The sequence below is a fragment of the Hippocampus comes genome, unplaced genomic scaffold (genome assembly GCF_001891065.2).
Source record: "Hippocampus comes isolate QL1 unplaced genomic scaffold, H_comes_QL1_v1.1 scaffold322, whole genome shotgun sequence".
NCBI lineage: Eukaryota > Metazoa > Chordata > Actinopteri > Syngnathiformes > Syngnathidae > Hippocampus > Hippocampus comes.
The window spans coordinates 577,470-597,908 of NW_017805137.1; the positions used below are offsets into that span (position 1 = coordinate 577,470).

Here is a 20,439-nt window from a genome sequence, read left to right on the forward strand (position 1 = left end):
ATCTGCTTATCATTTTTTAAAAAAAGTATTATGATGTGCAGATTGTTGGGGATGCTGTAACGGGAAATAAACTTGTAAGTTAAGACACCACTGCACTTTCGACAGTCACATCTAAACAGACTTTATACAAGACACTGGCGAGCAATAGCAACAGTGCAGCAATTCCCTGGACTGCAACTGTCCAATCACAAGCGTGAGCCTTGAATTCATTATAAATCCATTGATAGTTTTTTTTTTTTTAATCCAGTTTTATATTTGAAACACTTTCAAGAATTCTAAGATGCGGTCTGACTTGCACATATCAGTGATTGCAAAAAAAATAAAATAAATAAATAAATAAAACTAAAAACGAAAGTGTCACATTCTCCTTGCTTTATCCAAACTTGTGACATGCTGATGCCGAGACATCTTTGATGAATAAAACAAGTGCGGTTCAAGGTGGTGGCTCCCTGGCAGCTGCTGCCTGCCTGCAAAAGAAATCAACTTGAGCTGTCAAAGGCTCACAATGTCTGCATGCTTGCAGCCACTCGCCTCGCTCGCTCTGCGCCTCTGACGCCCCCCTCCCCCCCGACTCCCTCCCTTATGCCCCCCACCAGAGCGACTTAGAATGTTTGCATCCAGCAGAATCTACATTTCTGCAAACTTTTAAAACAACCGCACAGCTTGTGGGACCGTTCAAAGGCATTTTTTGCTCGCATTGTTGTCTCCGCCCGTGTGGTCGCTTCTTCAGGTGAGCCTGGAAGCTTTTTTTTTTTGCATCCGACGGGAGGGCGGACGCAAAAACTGGAGGCACCTGCGGTTGACATGTCGTAAAGGGGATTTAGGCGGCTGCAACAGGCGGAATGGCCGCTTCTCCGCGGGCTTCTGAGACCAAGGTGAGAGGCTTTCACCGAGCCTTTCTTTCCTATGCAGTCGTGTCTTCAGTGGCTGTTGGGAAACTTCTGAAGCTTTGCTTTTAGATGCGCGCCGAGTAGGGGAGGCGATTCGTGGTCAGCTGACAGTTTTAAGACGCACGTTTATCAAAATGTATTTATTCTCATTATATTACGTAAAATCGTTTGACATTGTGGTTGTTTTTTTTTTTTTTTTTTGCGCTACAGCTATGAAAGTTTATGCGGTCTCCCTATGTGGAAATGTGGAAAGAAGTCACGAGTACGCCACGTTTAGGGGGGAACTGCATGTATTACCTCACATCAAAGTATTTTTTTTGCAATGTACTCATAGGTAATATGTGTCGGTAGATTAAATGTACATCTCTAGATTTTGATATTTTAAATGCTGCCGATATTGGCTATATTTCTTTTTTCACTGCGGTGTTTCTTTTTTAATGTTGCAATATGACCTATGACATTTTACAAGCAAACGTTCTTTGGCAATTCTTTGAAAGTCATCTACTTTTTAAATCAAACACGAGGCATTGCTGTTGTTAAATATGAGGCGAAATTTGATCCGCTATTTTGGTAATGCGTAGGAAGATTTCGCTCATGCGGAAACATGTTTTTTTTCTCCATCACAACAGAGTAACTTTAACAGCTCACACTTTGACAAGAGGGTCGACTCTCCCCGATTTTAGCCATTAGAGTGCACTGTAAGAATTGTATGCTAACCATTAGTATTTTTGCATGCACGTCAACGTTAGCGAACCAATTTTTTATTCTGTGAAATTGCATTTCCGTTTGATCCAATGTCCATTCACATCTGCGTTTAGTTATTTTTGAACAATCGAGGCGAATACACCACGCCGTTACATTGCACATCAATAGAATTGTTCTTATATTTTTTTAAAAAAATCAATATTATGATGAATATCCACTGTGAGCGTGCGTCCGAGTGGGTGGATTGGTGCTTGAGTGGGGAGGATATTTGGCGAGGTGAAGAAGGGCTGGAGAAGGAGGTTGGGTGGGGAGGGGAGAGCCCACCCATAGGTGCGCGCGGTGGAGGAGTTGCAAAAACCGAGCGTGCGCCCGGGAGCGCACCATCCTCCTCGCCGCCACATCTCGCATCGCCACCTCCCGAGTCCAAGTGAAGAGGTTGTGATGGGATTATCATCTCACTTCTATTGTGCGGGTCCACAACTCGGGAGAGGCGCGCGCGACCCCTGCGTCCACCTCAACCGTCTGTGCAGATATTGAAGTTTGTCATTACCGTCAGCGTTTCATCTCGATCCGCGATGGAGTGACACTTGAGGGACTATGATGGACGCACTGACTTCGGAGCTCGTGTCCAGAAGTGCTCCGGTTTGCATGACGCGCGGTGTCGAGTGAGCCCCCGGGACGGTCATCACTCATTTGTGTTCATGTGGCAGGACAATTCTGATCGTCCAAACAGAGCAATGGTGATGTGCGCAGCGAGCCTACCGAGACTGACGTGCGAACTCGCCACTTTGCGTCTCGTGCGAGAGCGCGTCTTAAAACGCGTCATTCTTCATTCGTGTTCATTCCGCTGAACTTGTTGATGAGCGCCGGGACCTTGGAGAGCATGTGCGCCAGGGGACTTTCAACGCTTGTAAGTGCATCCAATCTGTGCTTGTTTGTTTAAATAACGAGCGGGTTTGTTGTTAAAGCAACGTCTCAACGGATTAAAGTTTCTTCTCCCCGATAGTATCATTAGTGAACCAAGTCTTACAAGACTTGCTTGAAAAAAAATCGCTTTATTTTCTTTATGTATGTATGTATGTATGTATGTATGTATGTATGTATGTATGTATGTATGTATGTATGTATGTATGTATGTATGTATGTATCTATGTATCTATGTATTTATTGAATTTACTCACTCTCGTCCGCTATTTGTTCACGTGTCATTAGTGGCGCCCCCTTGTGGCTGTCGTCATCCATCAAGCATAATCGCATGTCTCTTCGACGGCCGCCTGGTACGGCATTAATTTGTCATCGTTTGAGCTGCCAGTTGTAGTTAGACCTCCTTTGGTATGTTTTAAGCAGGTGCTGTAGTTTGCCATCTCATTCAAATGCATGTTTGACAGTGCTTTAAATGAGCCATGCAGAGGTTAGGACGAGGCTGCGTGTGTGTTTGAGGGAGGGTATTAGTGAAATAAACTATTACTTGTGTTGGATTATTCTCAGGAATTACTCCTGTGGGTGGATAACTGTTGATGGTTATTAGAAACCGTAATTGCTTCAAAATTGGGGTTCAACTTCAGGGTTCAGGTTGAAGGCAACAACCTCTTACACGCTTAGTTTGTAATTACAAATAGCCCACTTGTTTGCATCAGGGTATGAAATCAAGAATCTACATTTCCATACGTTTTATAAATGTCTCAATGGATTGTTTCACTTTAGGCGGTAATTATTTTAAGTGATGTTCCAACCAGGGCTTGCTTGTTAGTAAAATACAAAGAGTCAGAACACTTCTTTTTTTTAATGGCTGATAAAATGTAATTTTGCTCTGTGTCGTCCTCTTGAGCCTGATTTGTTTCTTTTTCTGGTTTGTACGCCGTATTTCTTGCTGGACGCAAGCTACTTCAGTGAGCATCATCCTTCCAGCTAAAGTGGACCTTTTTGAGTATCCAGGCATGTCACTGTGGTTGCAGAGTAATGTGCATGCAGCCTTTTAGGAAAAGTGTGTTTAATTATGCATGAGGTGTTCCTGTGTCACAAAGAGAGCTCTGCTTGGTGACGGGGAGACGCAGAGTGGGGGTGACGGGTTGGGTATTTGTCTCGCCCTCTCATAAGGTGCCTGCCCGCCGCCACTTGTATGTGGCAGTGGAGTAACTGACGCCTCAGTGCTCTCGACTCAAACTTGGGGCAGCGTCGCCCTGTCAAAAGTGCTGCTTCGGCACAAACAGAGTGCATGTGTCAGACCGGCCCGCTCAAGGGAGGGCTGCTGTGCGTTTAGGATGAAAAACGTCACAGGCGGAGTATTGTGGCAGTCGGAGGCCAGTGCAGACAAGTGAGGTGTATCTTTCGCCGACACAAATTGACTGTCTTCAAAGGCCTCAGGCGTGCGGTTGCACTTGATCCCGGATTTGAGGAAGCTTGTTGCAAACACCAACCACCAGCCCTGTCACAGAAAGAATTGACTTGAGGACTTTTCTGTTGGTTTATACATCACAATGTTTTCCTGTTCCTGGGGGGGGCGCGTAACAGAAAATAATTGAGAAGCATGGATAACATGCTTGCTTCTCCTCATTTATCCAAACCCGACAATATCAGGCTTTTATTTTTGTATTTTTTTTTCCTTTTCAATTTGATTTTGTTCAGGTCGTGGGTCCTCTGAAATATGCGACACCGAAAACCGTTCCTTTCTGTTTCACGTTGACAAGAAATCTCGCAACAAGATGATATCACAGCCTGAAAAGAAGGCTGGAAACGGGCGGTATAGCACTACCCCCACCGACCACTCCATCAGCCGACTACTTCTCAGGCACTTAAACAGCCGTCAGCATTGCACCCACTCGCGATGGGCCGACATGATTAAAAGTTCATAAGGCAGCCACTTGTAGGCGGCGACATTTTCAAAAGTGGAAACGTGATGAGCTGACTCGAAGGCAAGCCCCCGGCATGCATTATAGGTGTGTTCCACACGAATGAATGGTGGGGCCAGGCTCCACTTTTTCCATGTTTATTCATGTGGGTTGCGCTTCTTTATTGGCAGGTTATTAACAACTAAGGCGGCGGAGATGGAAGCATCTCTCCTTATCTTTCTTTCATTTACCTCTGACTGCCTGCCCTCGCGTCTTTCTGCCCTTCCCTCTCCCGTGTTTCTCCTTTTGTGAGGCACAGGTGGAGAATATGAAACAGGAAGAGGCAGGAAAGATGAAAGCAAAAGAGGCAGGAAAGAAGCCGTGTCAGAAATTGGCCTTGAAAGCGCATAACATGCGTGAAATTAAAAATAAAAAAAGTGGGGATACATCCCTCACGTTGGTGTTTTACATTGATAGTAGATTTGTATAAAAACTATTGGGCATTACTAATTTATTTAATTGTTCAATAATAGTGCCGCCCTCACTTTTTATTTTTAATGCCAAAATGTACATTCGTTTTTCTTGTGTTCGATTATCTCTTATTTACGCACATGGTTTACACAAAAAAATCAAGTCAGTTCGTATTCCAATCTCCAATTGTCTGCGCTTTGTCCAGCCTCCTTTGGTTTACAAAGCGTAATAAGCAGGAGTGAGAAGACAAGTGAGGTGCCTTGTATTGCTTTATTATTGAGGTGGAAAACAAGACGCGCGTGCACATTTACACACGTGCAGCCACCAATCTGGCGAGCTCTTTAGTGTGCCCCTTAACACGGTAATAGTATGTCTCCAAATGGGAGACAGGGAGCTCAGTGCCAAGAGTTCTTCTGGATAATTGGCTGCTTCCTCACCCGCTGACTTCTCACCCATTCACATCCTCTTATTTTTCATTTAAGGGCCCCCTTAACCTCTCATCCCTTGAAAGCAGTTGGCTACTTCATTTTTTTTTTTTATTTCTTCTAATCATACTGTACCGCCTTTGTCCATCCTCTCATTGACTGATGATTTTAGTTGGTGCTGGTAACAGCTTTCATGCTCAACTTGTGACAAAGTTTTCTGCGAACTTGCTCGAATCGATCAGTGTGTGTGAGTTTGTACCAGAGCAGACCACCTGGATTCCAATAGATCCCAGCCGATAAGCGTACATGATGGGCCTTCCCCATTCCCAGGCTGGCTGTTGAATTAATGACATTTTATTTCATCCAGTGGCTGTACAAAATTCAACCATCGGGCTCCAGATACAATTTTTAACTATATATATATATAGTCCACTGAAAAAAATGACCTGGATCGAGTTGATTTTATTTCATGCAACCACTTGACAATTTCGAGTAAATTCAACAGAAAAAACTTTTTCTTCAGTGACTGAAAAAAATGTCACTCACTTCAATCCTCATCCCCATTAAGGAGGTCTGGATTCATCCTCACACTCTGTTTCTCATGTCTCCACAGTTCCAGACCACCACACAGGACGAACACAATGAGTGACAGCCAGAGAAGCTGAGGAGACCTGTCACACGTTGTCTTATCAACACGTCAAAGGGCTATCTGCCTCTCGCCTCTCCCTCCTCCATCAGCCTCCCTCAAGCTTGTCCTCTCCTCAATGGACTGCGAGCCCTAAAGAGACACAAAGAGTAAAAAGAAAAGAAGACGCCTTTAAGAAGACATGTCTCCCCATTCCCGTTGAGCGAGTTTCTCTCAGTGGAAGCGGCAGTAGGAGAGGGGATCCTCGCTTAAAAGTCTTTCTAAGGAGAAAGGGCCTTAGAGAGGACCAGTCATGCGTCTCTATTTGGCATTGGCGCTTCAGGCGTTGTGGACTGGCGTTTGCCAAGCTGCCATGCAGCACTACCCTGCGGCTTGGGGCCACTACGACGTGTGCAAATCCCAGATCTACTCAGACGAAGGACTAACCTGGGACTACATGGCCTGCCAGCCGGAGACGGCAGACATGACCCAGTACCTGAAGGTCATGCTTGATCCACCCAACATCACCTGTGGAAATCCTCCTGAGACATACTGCGCACTGGTGAGTACACGCATGCGGCCAAGCCTTTCTATAAATGGCGTTGCACACAACGGGTCGGTGGCACAAGGACTTCCATGAGTTGTGCCCTCCAAGTAGCGACAGACGATTGGCATCCCCTACGTAAGCATGAACGTGGCAAAAAGACAAGCAAGCTTGCGCCGACCGACGTCACGTTGCGCTGTCTCGAGAGCTCCTCCTCGGGTCTGTTGCTGACACTGATTACTCACACGAAACGCGGCGTCATGTGACTTTGCCAGGGAAAACAAACACCATCCTTTCAGTAGCACTGCAGCAATGCGACCGTAACTGGTAAAAAAAAAAAAATGCAAACGTACAAAAGCACGAATGAATGACATCAAATTGGAAGCCGGTATTTGAAGAGTTAATAAGACTCATCTTTTTTTGTTTTTTTGTCAGCCATTCATTTCCTCGTCTTCTAAACTAATGAATGAATGAACAACTGGAGGATTGTGAGTGGGATGCATTGTAGTCACCTGTGACCCCTGCAGTGGTCGTAAATGTATTCTTATCTCGATCTTCCCACTCTGCTCCCAAATAATTTTGTACATAAATTCAAAGTCAAAAAACAACTGGGTAACAACACTAAGCACCGTTTAGCAAATATTCTTGGGATCATTTTATGTGTCCCCCCCGCCCCCACCCCTGCTTTGCCACCCTCCAAAAAAAGGGTAAGTGCCCAATAAAAGCAATGATTGGTTGATTAGCTTTTAAGACCTCTTTGATGCATCTGCAAATTATCCGGCAATCATGAAAATCACAAGCTCCTTGTGGAGTTGAAAAGAAAAATGATGCATATTAGGTCAAGTATTTAATCAGCAAAGCAGCCTCCTCCTTATTTGAGGTCCTTATCACTTTGAAGCACACAGCCGGTCGCCCCAGATTGCTAAATGATGAATCACCTTTGGTCTGTCGTGTAAGTCATCAAAGATTCTCTAAGAACAGGCAAGCAGCTTTGATAGGTTTTTAGATAAATAGCGAAATGTTCCAGGAAGAAGAGTAGTAACTCGAGGAATATAAATAGACTCAAGTAGTCGTCAGCGGAAACTCAGCTGAGGCAGAAAGACAGAGAAACTGGAAGAGTGGAGTGTGGGGGGGGGGGGGGAACAAAGGCGAGCAAATGATCAAGAGAGATTGGAGTAAGGCAAAAGCATCTGGGATTCACAGACCCAAAGGACGATGTGCGAAGCCTGCAGTGACTGAGTAGCTAATATTTCCTCCGTGGGCCACGATGGAGACTCGAGAATGTGAATAATTCAACATGTAGATCATGTCTTTTATTCAGACTGCGCATTATTCTACTGGACATATTTTAGGCAATGTCCACACTTACGCAAGCATTTTGGAAAATGTTCTATGTCTCTTAGTGTTAAAAAAAAAAAAAAGTTTGCATCAAAACCCATTAATAGGCCGTCAAACAACAGAAGCCCGAAAATGGCACAAGAGACAAGAAAAAACAAAAACAAACAAAAAATGGCCAGTTAATAAAAAGTAGCAACTGTCAAGTCAAATGCATCAAATTATTTAACGCCGTCTCTAGTGACTTATCTGGAACAAATCTCCTTGGATGGATTTTAAATACAAAAAAAAAATACTTACCGATGCATTCAATTTTTCTTTGGACTTGTCCTCAAGCTCTTTTAGAAAATACGGGGTTCTCCGCCTTGCGTTGACTCCACGTCTAATTGAGTGTGGCGAGGTTAGCGGGGTGAAAACGATTGCTTGTCATATCAAATAGGCCATTGTCAAAACAGGGGCCCCTTCCATTCGCTGACGGCTCATTTGTGTGACCCCGGATTGATCCAAAGCGAAGCCTTGAGTGTGTCTTCCTGTTTGCCTTTGTAATGGACGAATGAATCACAGATGGGCAGGAGTCGCGCATGTCGGAGGCTTCACTGGCACTCTTCCGTTTCTGGATACACATGCGGTATATCGTCGGCATCATTGGCAGCCTTTTAAACTCGGAGTACATTTCTGAGAGTTGACGCCATCCTGTTGTCCCTGCAAATACGGCAGACAATGTGACAAGAGCCTCAATTAAAAAGCCAGTGGGTAGCTTAAATGTCTCCTCGCTCGAGTCCATTGATGAGAAATTACATAAAGTGTAACAGTCACACATCAGGCAGGCCAATTACAGCGGAGTTCAATTTTCAAGTCCAATTAAAGACCAGAACATTTACCTGTGACGTTCCTGTTACAGTGCCAAGATGTTCCGATTCCAACAGGGGTTTGATTCACAAGCATCGTAGAGTTAGGGCAATTGCAGTTTCATCGACGCGGGAAGTGACTTAACACTTGTACAATCTGGCACATTTTAGGTGATTGCTTCTGCGGAGCTGAAAGTAAAGGACATCAAGTTGGATATGAGGGTGAGGCGGTGGAGCAGCTGGAGGCCATGCTGCTTATATGAGTATTCTTATGTCTGCCAGAGGCCTTCATCCCTGGGTCACGGATAGAGGAAAGCTGCATCAGATACTCCTCGTTGCCATACCCGCTGGCACGTTGAAAGCTTTTTTTTTTTTCCGTTGAAGAGCCGTGACCTTTCAAATAGCAATAAGACGCCAATCATCCAACGCTGCTACACAAGTCGACCGTTTGATGAGATGGCGCTGTCCCCTCAAGTTAATAGCGTGCCGACAGGTTGCGCAATCTCAAGCATTTTGATGATTGAAACGGCAAAGCACTCAGCAAAGAAGCCTTGAGTTGATGAAAAGTCTTATTTGTCACTGTGGAGGAGGCTAAACTCCAGAGTTAACAATAGAAACGTCCGCCAAAAGTAACGTCACACTTCACAAGGTGATTTGAATCGAACAGCCTGGCAGTTGTTTTGGTTCATGTTCAAGTCATCAAAAGAAGCGTTGTATCGACCAAAATATTAAAGTTGCCCGGCAGTTTTTGTGTCTCGATGACACATTTGTTCAGTTAGGATGAAGTGGTTCAGATGGCTGGACGGATGTATGGAGAACCCCGTGATGTCGTTAAGGCTGAAGTTTGGTGGCTGACTCGACAAAGCCTAAATAAGGCAACAGTTGCTTGGAGGTTACTGAGAATCAGCTGATTTGCCAAAGTAGTAAAGGAGGTTTAATTACCTGCGAGCCTGCTGATGTGACCCTTTTGTCAGGTATTAGTCAGAGCACATGAACTTCCAAAGAGACAAATATAACAGTTGGCTTATTATGGAAAATTATTTTGAGATCTCCAGAAGAGTGGAGCAATCAAAACAGGAAGTACAGTAAGTTGTGTGCGATATGTGACCTTGAAACATTGCATTTTGTACCATAAATGTACTTTAAATGTCCCATAGGTGCATTATGAATGTTTATATGTTCTGTGATTGACATGATGACCAGTCCAGGATGTACCTTAACTCTCACGAAAAGCCCGCCGGGATAGGCTCTGGCTCACCTGTGACCTTGAAAAAGATAAGTAACAGAAAATGGATGCATGGACGGGCACAACCACATCAACGGGCTTCGCTGAACAGATTTTTAATCATCCGGTGTGTGTCAAACCAGTTGTCTAATGTGCAATATGTGCCGAATGGAAGCTTGTTAAGTGGAGTAGTGACGGTTGTTCACTTTTGTTACCCTTGTGAACTTTCATTCCGATAACCCAAAAGCAGTGTTTTTTTTTTTTTTTTTAATTAATCTCTTTGATAGTTTCCAGAACGTGACATGACCACAATATGATAGGAAATGATGGGCGAGGGGGGGGGGGACAACTCTATTTATTAAAAAATGCAAAGGGGACGTTTGCAGATCCTTCCAGTGAGAAAAGTTTGGAAGTATAAACTTGGTGAAAAGTTGGCTGGCTGACAACATCAGGTGTTTTTTTTTTTTTTTTTGGTGTGTGTTTGTGATGCTGTGAGTGTGCTGTGCGTGCGTGTGTGTGTGTTTCTGTGTTTGTGTGAGAGACTTGTCTATCTGGGTGCCATCAATGCATTCAGCGTTGCTCCAACCGTTTATTTTGCCACAATGCGATAACAGGGGGCCTCCTTGACTCCAGCTTCCCACAGCCTCTGTCGGCTTCTTTTTCAAGTCGGTAGGAAAAACATCTCTTATTCTGCCCAAAAACAATGAACAGGCAAGCTATAGATGTGGAAAACTTTGTAAATGTTTGAATATGAATTTTAGAGTGTTTGCCTGTGAATACAAAGAGAGCTTAAGGTGGAATTGTGTGGATTGGCCCCTTTTGGAAACCGACTGCATGAAATAATTTATTCCATATCTTGAAATGACGTTTCGTATGACAGTTGCCATCAAGTAGCAGTGGAATACGAGTCAAATATGGATTATCTCCCGGAGATTTTGCCTCTGAATATTTTATAGGCTTATTTAACTGAAACTCGGAAATCTCACATTGTCTCAGTGCGAAACGCTCTTGCAGCTCACTGACTTTTTGGACCAATGGATTAGCCTCCTTGAACTTTCAATTTTCGCTGACATTTTTGGCCAAAATCATGTTGCTCGATTTTCCTTCATTATTATTTACAGTGTGTGTGGTCCCTAAATCTCTCTTGCAGATATGGGGCAATTTGTTTGCAATTCAGAGTTAATCATTTCTGAAGATTTACGATGGGAAGACATTGCTTTCCTCCTCCTTTTTTTCTTTTCACATTGGATGCTCACAGAATTTATAGCGAAGCTATCGTGTTACTTGTAATTGCACCTTGTAATCCTGGAATGAATTTCTGCTGGGATACTAATTTTCACAGCAGAGTTTGGGATAACAAATGCAAATTCGATTCTGTAGCATCTGGTGGCTTTTGCATTGAGAGGCACTTGTGATTTTATTTCTTGACTAAACGTTTTCAGCGCAGCATTTCTTTCCTTTTGGAGCAATTCTTTTAATTGGATGAATAGGTGGCAAATGTGTCTCCACGTTGCAAATTAGTCTGAGGACTCATCAATGATGTTCCATTACAGTCTTCAGAGGTGATAAGCAGTATGCGTCACAAGGTAGTTAAGACGTGCAAAATAAAGAATGAGAAGTCCGTTTTCAGTGTATCCATTCGGTTCGTGATAAATGCGCTACATACACTATGCTCTGTTCAAGTTCTTGTGGACATTTGGGAGGTGGCGTCTGGTTTTATAGGTAGCCTTTGTAATCTGCGGCGATAGGGAGTCAAATTGGTTTGAATGTGCACCTTTTCGGAGTGACCAAAATAGAACCCGGGCAGATGAAAGGCGACAGATAGAAGTGTCTAGGAAGTACACACTCTGCAGTTTTCAAAGCTATATAGCAGCGTGCTGGAACATTTTCATTTTACTGTGCACTCAGCTTGATCCGACATTGAGAAGTAATCTGACATTCGCTGCCGTGTATCATTGTGTTGGCTTCTCATTGACAGCCGCAAAAAGCTCGTTGAAATGGATGGCAAAACACAACGGAACAAATGAATGGAAAGTGGAATTTCTTCATCCGCTGATATGGCAACACACATTCTTAAAGCTGCAGGGGGAAAAAATGGTGGCTGTCATGCTTTTGTTTGTAGCCACTGAAGACTTTTGAGAATGCACTTGAATGGGTTTTCTTTTCACTCCCCACATGGCTCAGCCCCCATTTAAGCAAGCAAACAAGCAAGCATATGCCATACAAGGGGAACACGCTGAAGCCTGGAAAATGCGCTTGCTTAATTAAAGAAGGGGAATAGCCAGTGCAGCTCTTTGCACCTAATTCTGACATAAATCTGTAGTTATCGCACAAGTGAGACCGTGCTCCCCCCAATTTAGTGAGCTACTCCAGAGCCTTTCCTTAATAAGCAATCTTCCTGATTGAGTCGAGATGAGAGTTAGTTCCTTTCTCGGGGAGAAGAAAGTATGAGAGAAGCTGAATTGAGCCAGACGGGAGGCAGTGAAGTGCTGTCAATGCTATTCCGTTTGTTAGCATTCTATTAACCCCATTTAGGACAGAGGTAGCAGTTGGTAAATTGTGGCTGGACTTGCAGTATCTGCAGGAGAATAGCTTCGGGGTGAAGTCAGATACACTTGGCATTTCAACCTCTCAATTCTCCGAGTCATCCACGGAGGCCATCTCGTCATCTTCAGTCCATTTCTCCCTGAATTAGAAGCTTTACATTGCGCGGCTTTGTACCTTTGGCTTACGTTGCAGAACTGGATGATATTCACACTGTCAGAGTACAAATGGAACCCCTCGGCAAGAGTTCCGCCGACACATTCCGTGACAAATCTAACGGCAACGGTGGTAGATTGGTTGTTGAAATTCAATGGGAGCGGATGGATAAGATGTTCGGCTCCCATATATGCGAACGGCTCGCGATAATTTCCGAATTGGGGCTCAACTCCGCATCAAAGCCATTTGAATCCATTTCAACAGGCGGTCAGAAGCCTATCCAAGACAGCCAGTTCGTGTGTCACCGCGCTTTCGGATCATTAAACACCAAAGCGCTTCTCAATGCCGAGCTAGCTGCTACATCGCTTGGAAACAGCAGAGTACGAGGCAGGGGGCTCTGCCACCAGCACATCTCAGTGTGGTACCCTAAACCCGTAGTAGCCATCCACAGCTCTGTTTGGACGTTTTTCCACAAGTGCATTTAGGAAACGGAAATGACCAGGTCCAGGGTTACAGGACACTTGACCTCTATAGCTTTTTTTTTTTGTTCCTACCCTGGAGTCCCACAATTTGCCATAAGACTGTCAACGTCGGACTCCCTCTGTTTCCGATGGTACAGTATGTTGAAAATAGCTCCCATACGGTGTCATGCACTTGTTTCCGAAGCATGATTTGACATGGGGGTGCAACCGCTCATCTTTTCATTATGCTCACACAGACGGAAAGCACTTGAGAGGCTTGGCGCGGAAATGCATTTTACATCCCGTCTGTCGGCACGTCAGCCTCTCTAAATGAAATGATTTAGTGAGAGGTGCCAGGTATGTGCTGTTACTCTGGGACTTGGATTGTTGTCTCACCGAAAGGCTTCCCTTTCAATGCTTATTCAGCGTTCTTCGGTCTTTTTTGCCCCCCGCCGCCTCCCCCAGTGTAAACACACGCACCATACCGTGAGCGGCAGCCATTGTGGCAGGCAGCGTTGGCGTTTGAGATGAGTCGCGCCTCGCCTGGATTCCCTTGGATCGCATCAAGGGCTTTCTGTGCACTTGCGTTATTAGTTGGCATCCTGCCTTGACATCGGATTGACTACCGTTGAGAAATATGAAACTCTAAGTGGCAGATGATTATAGATCAGGAGTCAATTAAATGATCATCTGAGTTTCGTTAGGATGATGCATTTCTTACGTCTTACACTGCTTGAAATTTACCATTAGTCACCTGAAAGGCTTTATCTTTTACCCATTGTCTTGCATCAGTGTCATTCTGTCTCATCATTGCCTTTTTAAAATATAGACAGACAGATGTCTCAAAGTGTGCTCATTCGCAATGCTGTTTTACCATTATTAAGCAATTTGTATTTGCCTCGGTTAACTAAATGACTGTCCCCGATTAGCTTCTCCAACATTCATCCTCGCTTCCTCTAAATACTCCCTCTGGTACGCAATTTAGGTTGGAATCCATTTCAGCCAGCCACGTCCCCTCAGTTTCTTGTCTGACTGATTTCAAGCTGCTCTGGGGGTCTTTCTCATGTTTGGAGACTCGTATTAATTGATTTAATCTGCCCCGGGTATGCAACAATACATACATACATACATCATTTGAGCACTGTCTTTTTGTTTTACACAATCGCCTTTTTTAAAGTGATGGTTTCCCTGAGCAACACCAGGGGCGTGATTATTTATCTGTTTGGAAAATGTGCGAGTGGTGTTTGTTCAGTCGTGCACCTAAAAACTTTGGGAGCTCTCGCTTCTTTCTTCTAATTTAGAATATGTAGTGGTCACACATTGGACCTCGGGCCGTTGATACCGTACGGGACTATAATAAGTGAGGGGTTGTCTGTCAACACTTTTGTGCAAAGACAGCTGGTGTAGGCCCCGATTTGCCGTGAAGACAGATGAGGAGATTCTGCTCAAATATCCCAAGTCTATATTCAACCAAGAATTATTGTTTGATGTAAAATGAAATCATGGGTGAGACATTAAAAGACCAATATGAAACAAGAAATCAATATTCCAGAGTTTATTTCCGGGTTTTGTTTCTGGTTCTGGTTAATCGTCATCGGAATGCCACCCTTTTTAACTGAGCAAAAGCATACTGAGCAGACATACGCCAAGAAGACCATCCTATGCTGGATATCCCCCTTTATTGAGTGTGACTGGCTGCTTTTCCTTCTTGAATTTATTGGCAGGTTATACTTTTGCGATGTTATGCTGTCCCACTATTTACGTGTTGCCAACACATCCCGGCACCACGAGGCAGATAAAAATGTATTGTTCCAAACCATACCCATGGCAAGCTAAACTGAAATGCAGACGTTGTTAATTATTGAAAATGGCAATATCATTGCATCTCTATTAAATGGTGCAGTCCAAACATCTTTAGCCCGTTATTTTGCCAGCCGTTTTGGGAATTTTAACGAACCAGACCTTTTTGATTCTCTTCTGTTTTTGTCTTTCGGAAGCCATGGCGGCGTGCAATGACTCATAAAAGCCAGCATGTGTGACTGCGCCGCACCACGTATCTGGGTGCCATGTGGCAGTGAGCGCCTCAGCATCGCACTGCCAAGAGATAAGAACACAGAGTAAGCCGCTCACCGTGCCAGCATACTGGATTTCCACTCTGAATCATCTTTGTTGGAAGCTGTAGGGCTGCTCTACTTCTAAAGTAACAATTCCTACAGAGCACCGTGTTGACTTTAAATTCTTTACATGCTCAGTGTGAGAAAGCTATTTGAAATAGATTATCAATAGCAAAGCACTTGACAGTGGGGCGGAAAAGTGAAATCCCGCCAGGGCTGCCGGAATTTGTAAGGTTGTTAAAGCATTGTAATGAAGGACACATTTGCCCGATGATTAGAGCTAATAGCATGTATCATGGTGCTCTAATTGTTGTTGATTATGTAAGTACTTTAATCTCAAGTACTTCGTGCTATATTATAGCGCCGTGGAGATTTAGGGAGAGAAGCTTTTTAATTGAGTGTGGTATTGGAGATTAGTGAATTGTGATGTAAAGGGAGACATGCTCCTGAAAGAAAAGGTGGGAGACTGTTGTGCTGACTGGATGAACACCTTTCAGCAGACTTGTGCCAGCGTTATATTGGCTGAAGTCAGCAAACGGGTCTACGACAAGAGGTTTGTGCCTACTGGGAAGTGTAGGCGGAGGCTGGCATACGACTAACTGCTCGCGTGGCTTTTGCTTCATCAGTTCACAGCCTTGTTAGGGTGCCTTTCGAGCCTATTTCAGCAACGCCGAGCTGAGAGAATTCATTTGGGAGGATGTCCGTGGCTGATATTATTGGCCGGTGACCCCGCAATGTCATGCCGTTGACTTGGCAACTTTTGGATACCTTTGGAACGATAGGCAAGGTTCCACCAAGTGATTCAGATCAGCTCACCAAAGTACTGCGATACTGTGAGGACCGACGTGGCTCGCGTTTCAACGGCAGGTGTGCATCCTGATGGATGTGAGCAATGTCCGCTTTGTAAATGCCAACACAACACAGTCGAACATCATTACAACATATCTCGAGGCACATCACGAATCTGGATGTATAAAATTCATCTGAAACATTTCCAATAAAATGGCTGCCAAGGACGATGTCTAATACAGTATGAACATTTATTGGTGTAAAAACATGAACATCTAATATTGTATAAATATGTCAATGACAAATACCTGCATATAAAGAAAAAAATCCTAATTACGTTACGCCCCAAGTCTGCTCATCTTTAAGTGACATCATTACATATAGTACTGTATGTAATCAAATTGCTGCCTCACTGCTAGAATAATCTCTTTAAGCGATTGCAGGAACAAAAAAGATGCATGACAGATTAACGGAACTCGCTCTAGGTGTGATTGTGAGCGCGAATGGTTGTGTGTCTTTGTGCGATTGGCTGGCAACCGGTTCAGGGTGTACCCCGCCGACTGCCCGACGACAGCTCGGATAGGCTCCGGCACGCCCGCAACACTTGTGAGAAGAAGCGGATTGGAAAATAAATGGATGGATGGATGTTAAATGCACCAACGTTTGCCTTTGTTGTATCAGCGCTTGTGGCATCATGTTAGTTCTTTTCCTTTTGGGGTGTCATTACGAACTCCTCCATATGAATATTCAACACGGGCCTGCAGGAAAAACAATATATGCTTGAGTGACAGGACCTGAAAGCCTCCCCAGCTTCTTCACAAACCTTGTCTTTTCAAATCCCTCCTGGACACCGCCTGGTTGCCTCCAGCATAACAATTTAAGTCCCACCTGATAATAGCTCTTGTCACACTGACAGCTGTCATCAAGTCAGCCGTGTACACTCTTTAGTTTGTTTCTCAAATTAGCAAGTGGATTTTGTCATCACGCTCTTTGCGTTTCTTTGTCTATAAAAAGGAAAAAAAATAATAAATCACCCTCAGGGAAAGCAAGTAAATGTAGAGAAAGTTCCGCTATTGTCGCTGCGAATTGAAAGCAACTTTGATTTGACCTAAACTACAGTTATCGAAGCAGTAAGTTTTTGTTGAGAGGTTCGTGTGAAAATCACGTGCGATTTTAAATCATGCATGAGCACACTATGCAATATTGCAGCTTGGTGACTTCCACACACGCAACTTATGGCTCACTGAACCGTCAGATTCCCTTGGTTTTGACAGAAAATCAAAGCTTTAGTTACAGTGCATTCTGCAAGCTTACGGTGCACGCTTACCAACTTCCACATTCACCTCCACAGTAGTTATGACCGATTACAGAGGCCGGTGATGCACCTGAGGGAACCAACATTTATGTGTTTTTAGGCAAAACAATGATTTGCTACTCTGTATGGAGCATTTTTTTACAATAAGTCGGTAAAATAAATACATATCATAAACAACATTTGAGTGCATTCTGCAAGCTCATGGTGCACGCTGACCAACTTCCACATTCACCTCCACAATAGTTATGACCGATTACAGAGGCCGGTGATGCACCTGAGGGAACCAACATGTATGTGTTTTTAGGCAAAACAATGATGGGTTGGAAATTATTTGCTACTCTGTATGGAGCATTTTCTTACAATTAGTCGGTAAAATAAATACATATCATAAACAACATTTTTATTCTCAACTATACCATTACTATACTGTATGCAGTGATTTGCCCTTGAATTGACTGGTGTCGCATATATGCTTTAGTGGTTTACAGAGGAAGAATAGGGGCACTTTCCATTGTCATTTATTACAAATAGAATCCCTGCGCATGATAGTGCTCTTTAAAAGGTGCATGAGTTCATCTGCCCTCCTCCCACAAGGAAGTCAAATGTGGGTGAGGGTTTGGCAAGGCTGTTCTTTCCCACTGCCAACAGATGCTCTCCAAGGGTTTGCGCAGGAAGATGGCCACGCTGAGCAGAGCCAGCCAAACAAGACTGCTTGCGCCGAGCGTGCACGCCTTGAAAGTCCATCGAGGCTCGTCATTATTTGGTGGATTAGCATAATAGTACAAGGCAACATTTTCATTGGATTATCACTGAGCGTCCACATGGCTGGTTGGAATCACTAATGAAGTGTTTCAATAATCCTCATTTGCTAGTCTCAATATCGGGGGAATATTTGACCGGAGGTATTGTTAGTAGTTCCTGTGTCGCAAAAATGTGGGTGTTTTATATATTTCAGCTATTTCAGGTTCTGATGAGAAATAGTTTCATGAAGATGCACGGTGCATTCTATTTACTGGAGTGTAACGGCGCGGCATGAAGTATGACGCTGCAGAGTATGTAGTAATTTGGACCTTTTAGTTGGAATAAGATAAGATAAGAAAACCTTTATTAGTCTCGCAATGGAGAAATTCCCAATCCTCCAAAGTGGTGTATTTTGCATTACAAGTGCACCGCAGACAAAAACTGGCCCGCAAATGTCGTCACGAATTTCTCAAATCGGAGCAGTGATGTGTCACAATGCCGCCGCGATTAGATCGACGTGAAAGGCGAAATTACATCCCGTTCTCATTTGTGCCAATAGCGTTGAGTCAGAAGTAATATCGAAGCTCGATGCTCCCCGGTGATAAGCACTAATAAAAACCTCATTTACAGTAAACTGTTTACTTTTTGAATGCATCATTCTAATCTGGAATATTTCCCCTCCAGTATCGACTGCCTGGCTCGCCTTCCTTTTCAATGCTGCCACCTTTTCCATTGCCAGCCCCCAAAGTAGGCCAGCAGAAGAATAGTTCATGAAATGAGGTCTAAAGGCTGGAGTCAAACAGGCTGCAAAGATGCACTGCATCTTTGCCGATTCCCCGCGTCGCACCCGAGAGCTGTCACGGCGTTCTCTTGCTGCCATGTTTAGAGCGGTGACAGAGCATTTGTAGCACCTCCGCCCATGACTTCTTCAACTCTGTCGCGTCAGATGAAATCAACTTTTTCGAGAGGATAAATAAAGGAAGAGTCGGTGCAGATGGGTGGGTGGAGAAGCACATATAGAGGAGCACAACAAGGGTGTTGAAATCACCTCGTTTCACTGTGCCATTCAATATTTTTATTGTTCTGCGCCACTGCGAAAAAAAAAAGCCTTGCTTTTTGTGTGGATGCAGGATTACAGAAGAAAAGAGCAGGAAAAGGAAGCCGGTTATAATAGATGGAAAGGTACCCCCACCTGAAATTCACCTCACCTGAATGTGACAATGTTGCTTTCCATTGTGTAGGTGTCAGCAAGATCGACGAAAGGTGAAATGAATCTGTTTGCATGATGCACTCAATTCCAACCAAATCACAACATTTGGAACTGCGTTTGCTGAGCATCCAAATACAGTGGTGCCTTGAGAAGTTTCTTCTTTTTGTGAAAGTGACTGAAACTCAAATCATATTTTCCCATTGAAATGAATGGAAATGGCATTTATCCGTTCAACACCCCCATAACTTGAATTGTTGCGATGTGTATTTTAATAGCAACCCCTTGTGCCCAACGGGTTGTGGCACCGCAACATTGACGCTATTTCGCATTTAGCTAGCGGACTGACGACGAAACTATGTTGTTGTTTAAAAATGCATTAGGTCTGATTCTCTTTTGTTGATGTTCGGTTTGTCCGCCTCAAGCCCGCATCATTTTGAAAGCCATCACATTTTAAGAACGCAAACAGCACTTCTTGCAAGCCCCCTCCGATCATTTGCAGATGGACTATTCTTTTATTTCTGCTATTTATTTCTGCTACTTCAAGCCCCTCCCGACCCGACTATCTAATGAGCATGAGTCTGCGGAGCGCTCGCAAGATCAACCACTGCATCTAATCCCTCATTAAAGAGGATTGCAGCCTAAAACCAGTGTGCTTCTGCTGCGTTTGGCACCAGAAACGTACACATGGAATTCGACAAACAGGCAACCCATCGTCATGCACACACAAACACGCTGCTCTGTGTGGGCTCATTAATTTGTATCTCTTGGTTTAATTCATCACTAACAGAGTGCTTAATGTATCTTTAATTTCAGCAGAGTGGAGTTGATTGGTGTACTTTTTCCCTGTGGCCCCGTAAAATGTACTTTTCGGTTGCGAAAACCACTGGCTCCCTCTCATCTGTAATATATCATCCCAATCATCAGGCGCTCGGTCACAATCAACTGGTAGAGCACTCTTGAGTCCCTTTTGAAAATTGTGAATTATAATTGCAGTGAATGATTGCAGTCATTGTTGGGAATGCAAGTGGATCCACTTGTAATTAATCAGTAGCAGCTGCACAACTTTATTCTGCTTTTTTCGCCCCCTTATTTTGATTTTACAGACTCTTTTACCCCTGATGGGTAATGAGGAATGGTGTGTGTGTGTGTGTGTGTGTGTGTGTGTGTGTGTGTGTGTGTGTGTGTGTGTGTGTGTGGGTGTCTATAAACAAAA

General features: G+C 44.0%; 1 protein-coding gene across 8 annotated transcripts in view; it reads left to right on the top strand.

Moving 5' to 3' along the window:
• Positions 1–586: 586 nt before the first annotated feature.
• The window catches only part of ntng1a (netrin g1a), a 60,208-nt gene continuing 40,355 nt past the window's right edge, over positions 587–20,439 (top strand). For 7 of the 8 annotated variants that reach the window (XR_002167954.1, XM_019867152.1, XM_019867146.1 and 4 more), the window contains exons 1-2: positions 1,953–2,505; positions 5,933–6,506. Coding sequence is in view for 7 of the 8 variants with exons in the window: in XM_019867152.1 (XP_019722711.1) it covers positions 6,258–6,506 (249 nt within the window). In the remaining variant the exon portion in view is untranslated. Of the gene's footprint in view, positions 876–1,952; positions 2,506–5,932; positions 6,507–20,439 lie in introns of those variants that run through there. The other variant, XM_019867145.1, reaches the window with a different exon arrangement.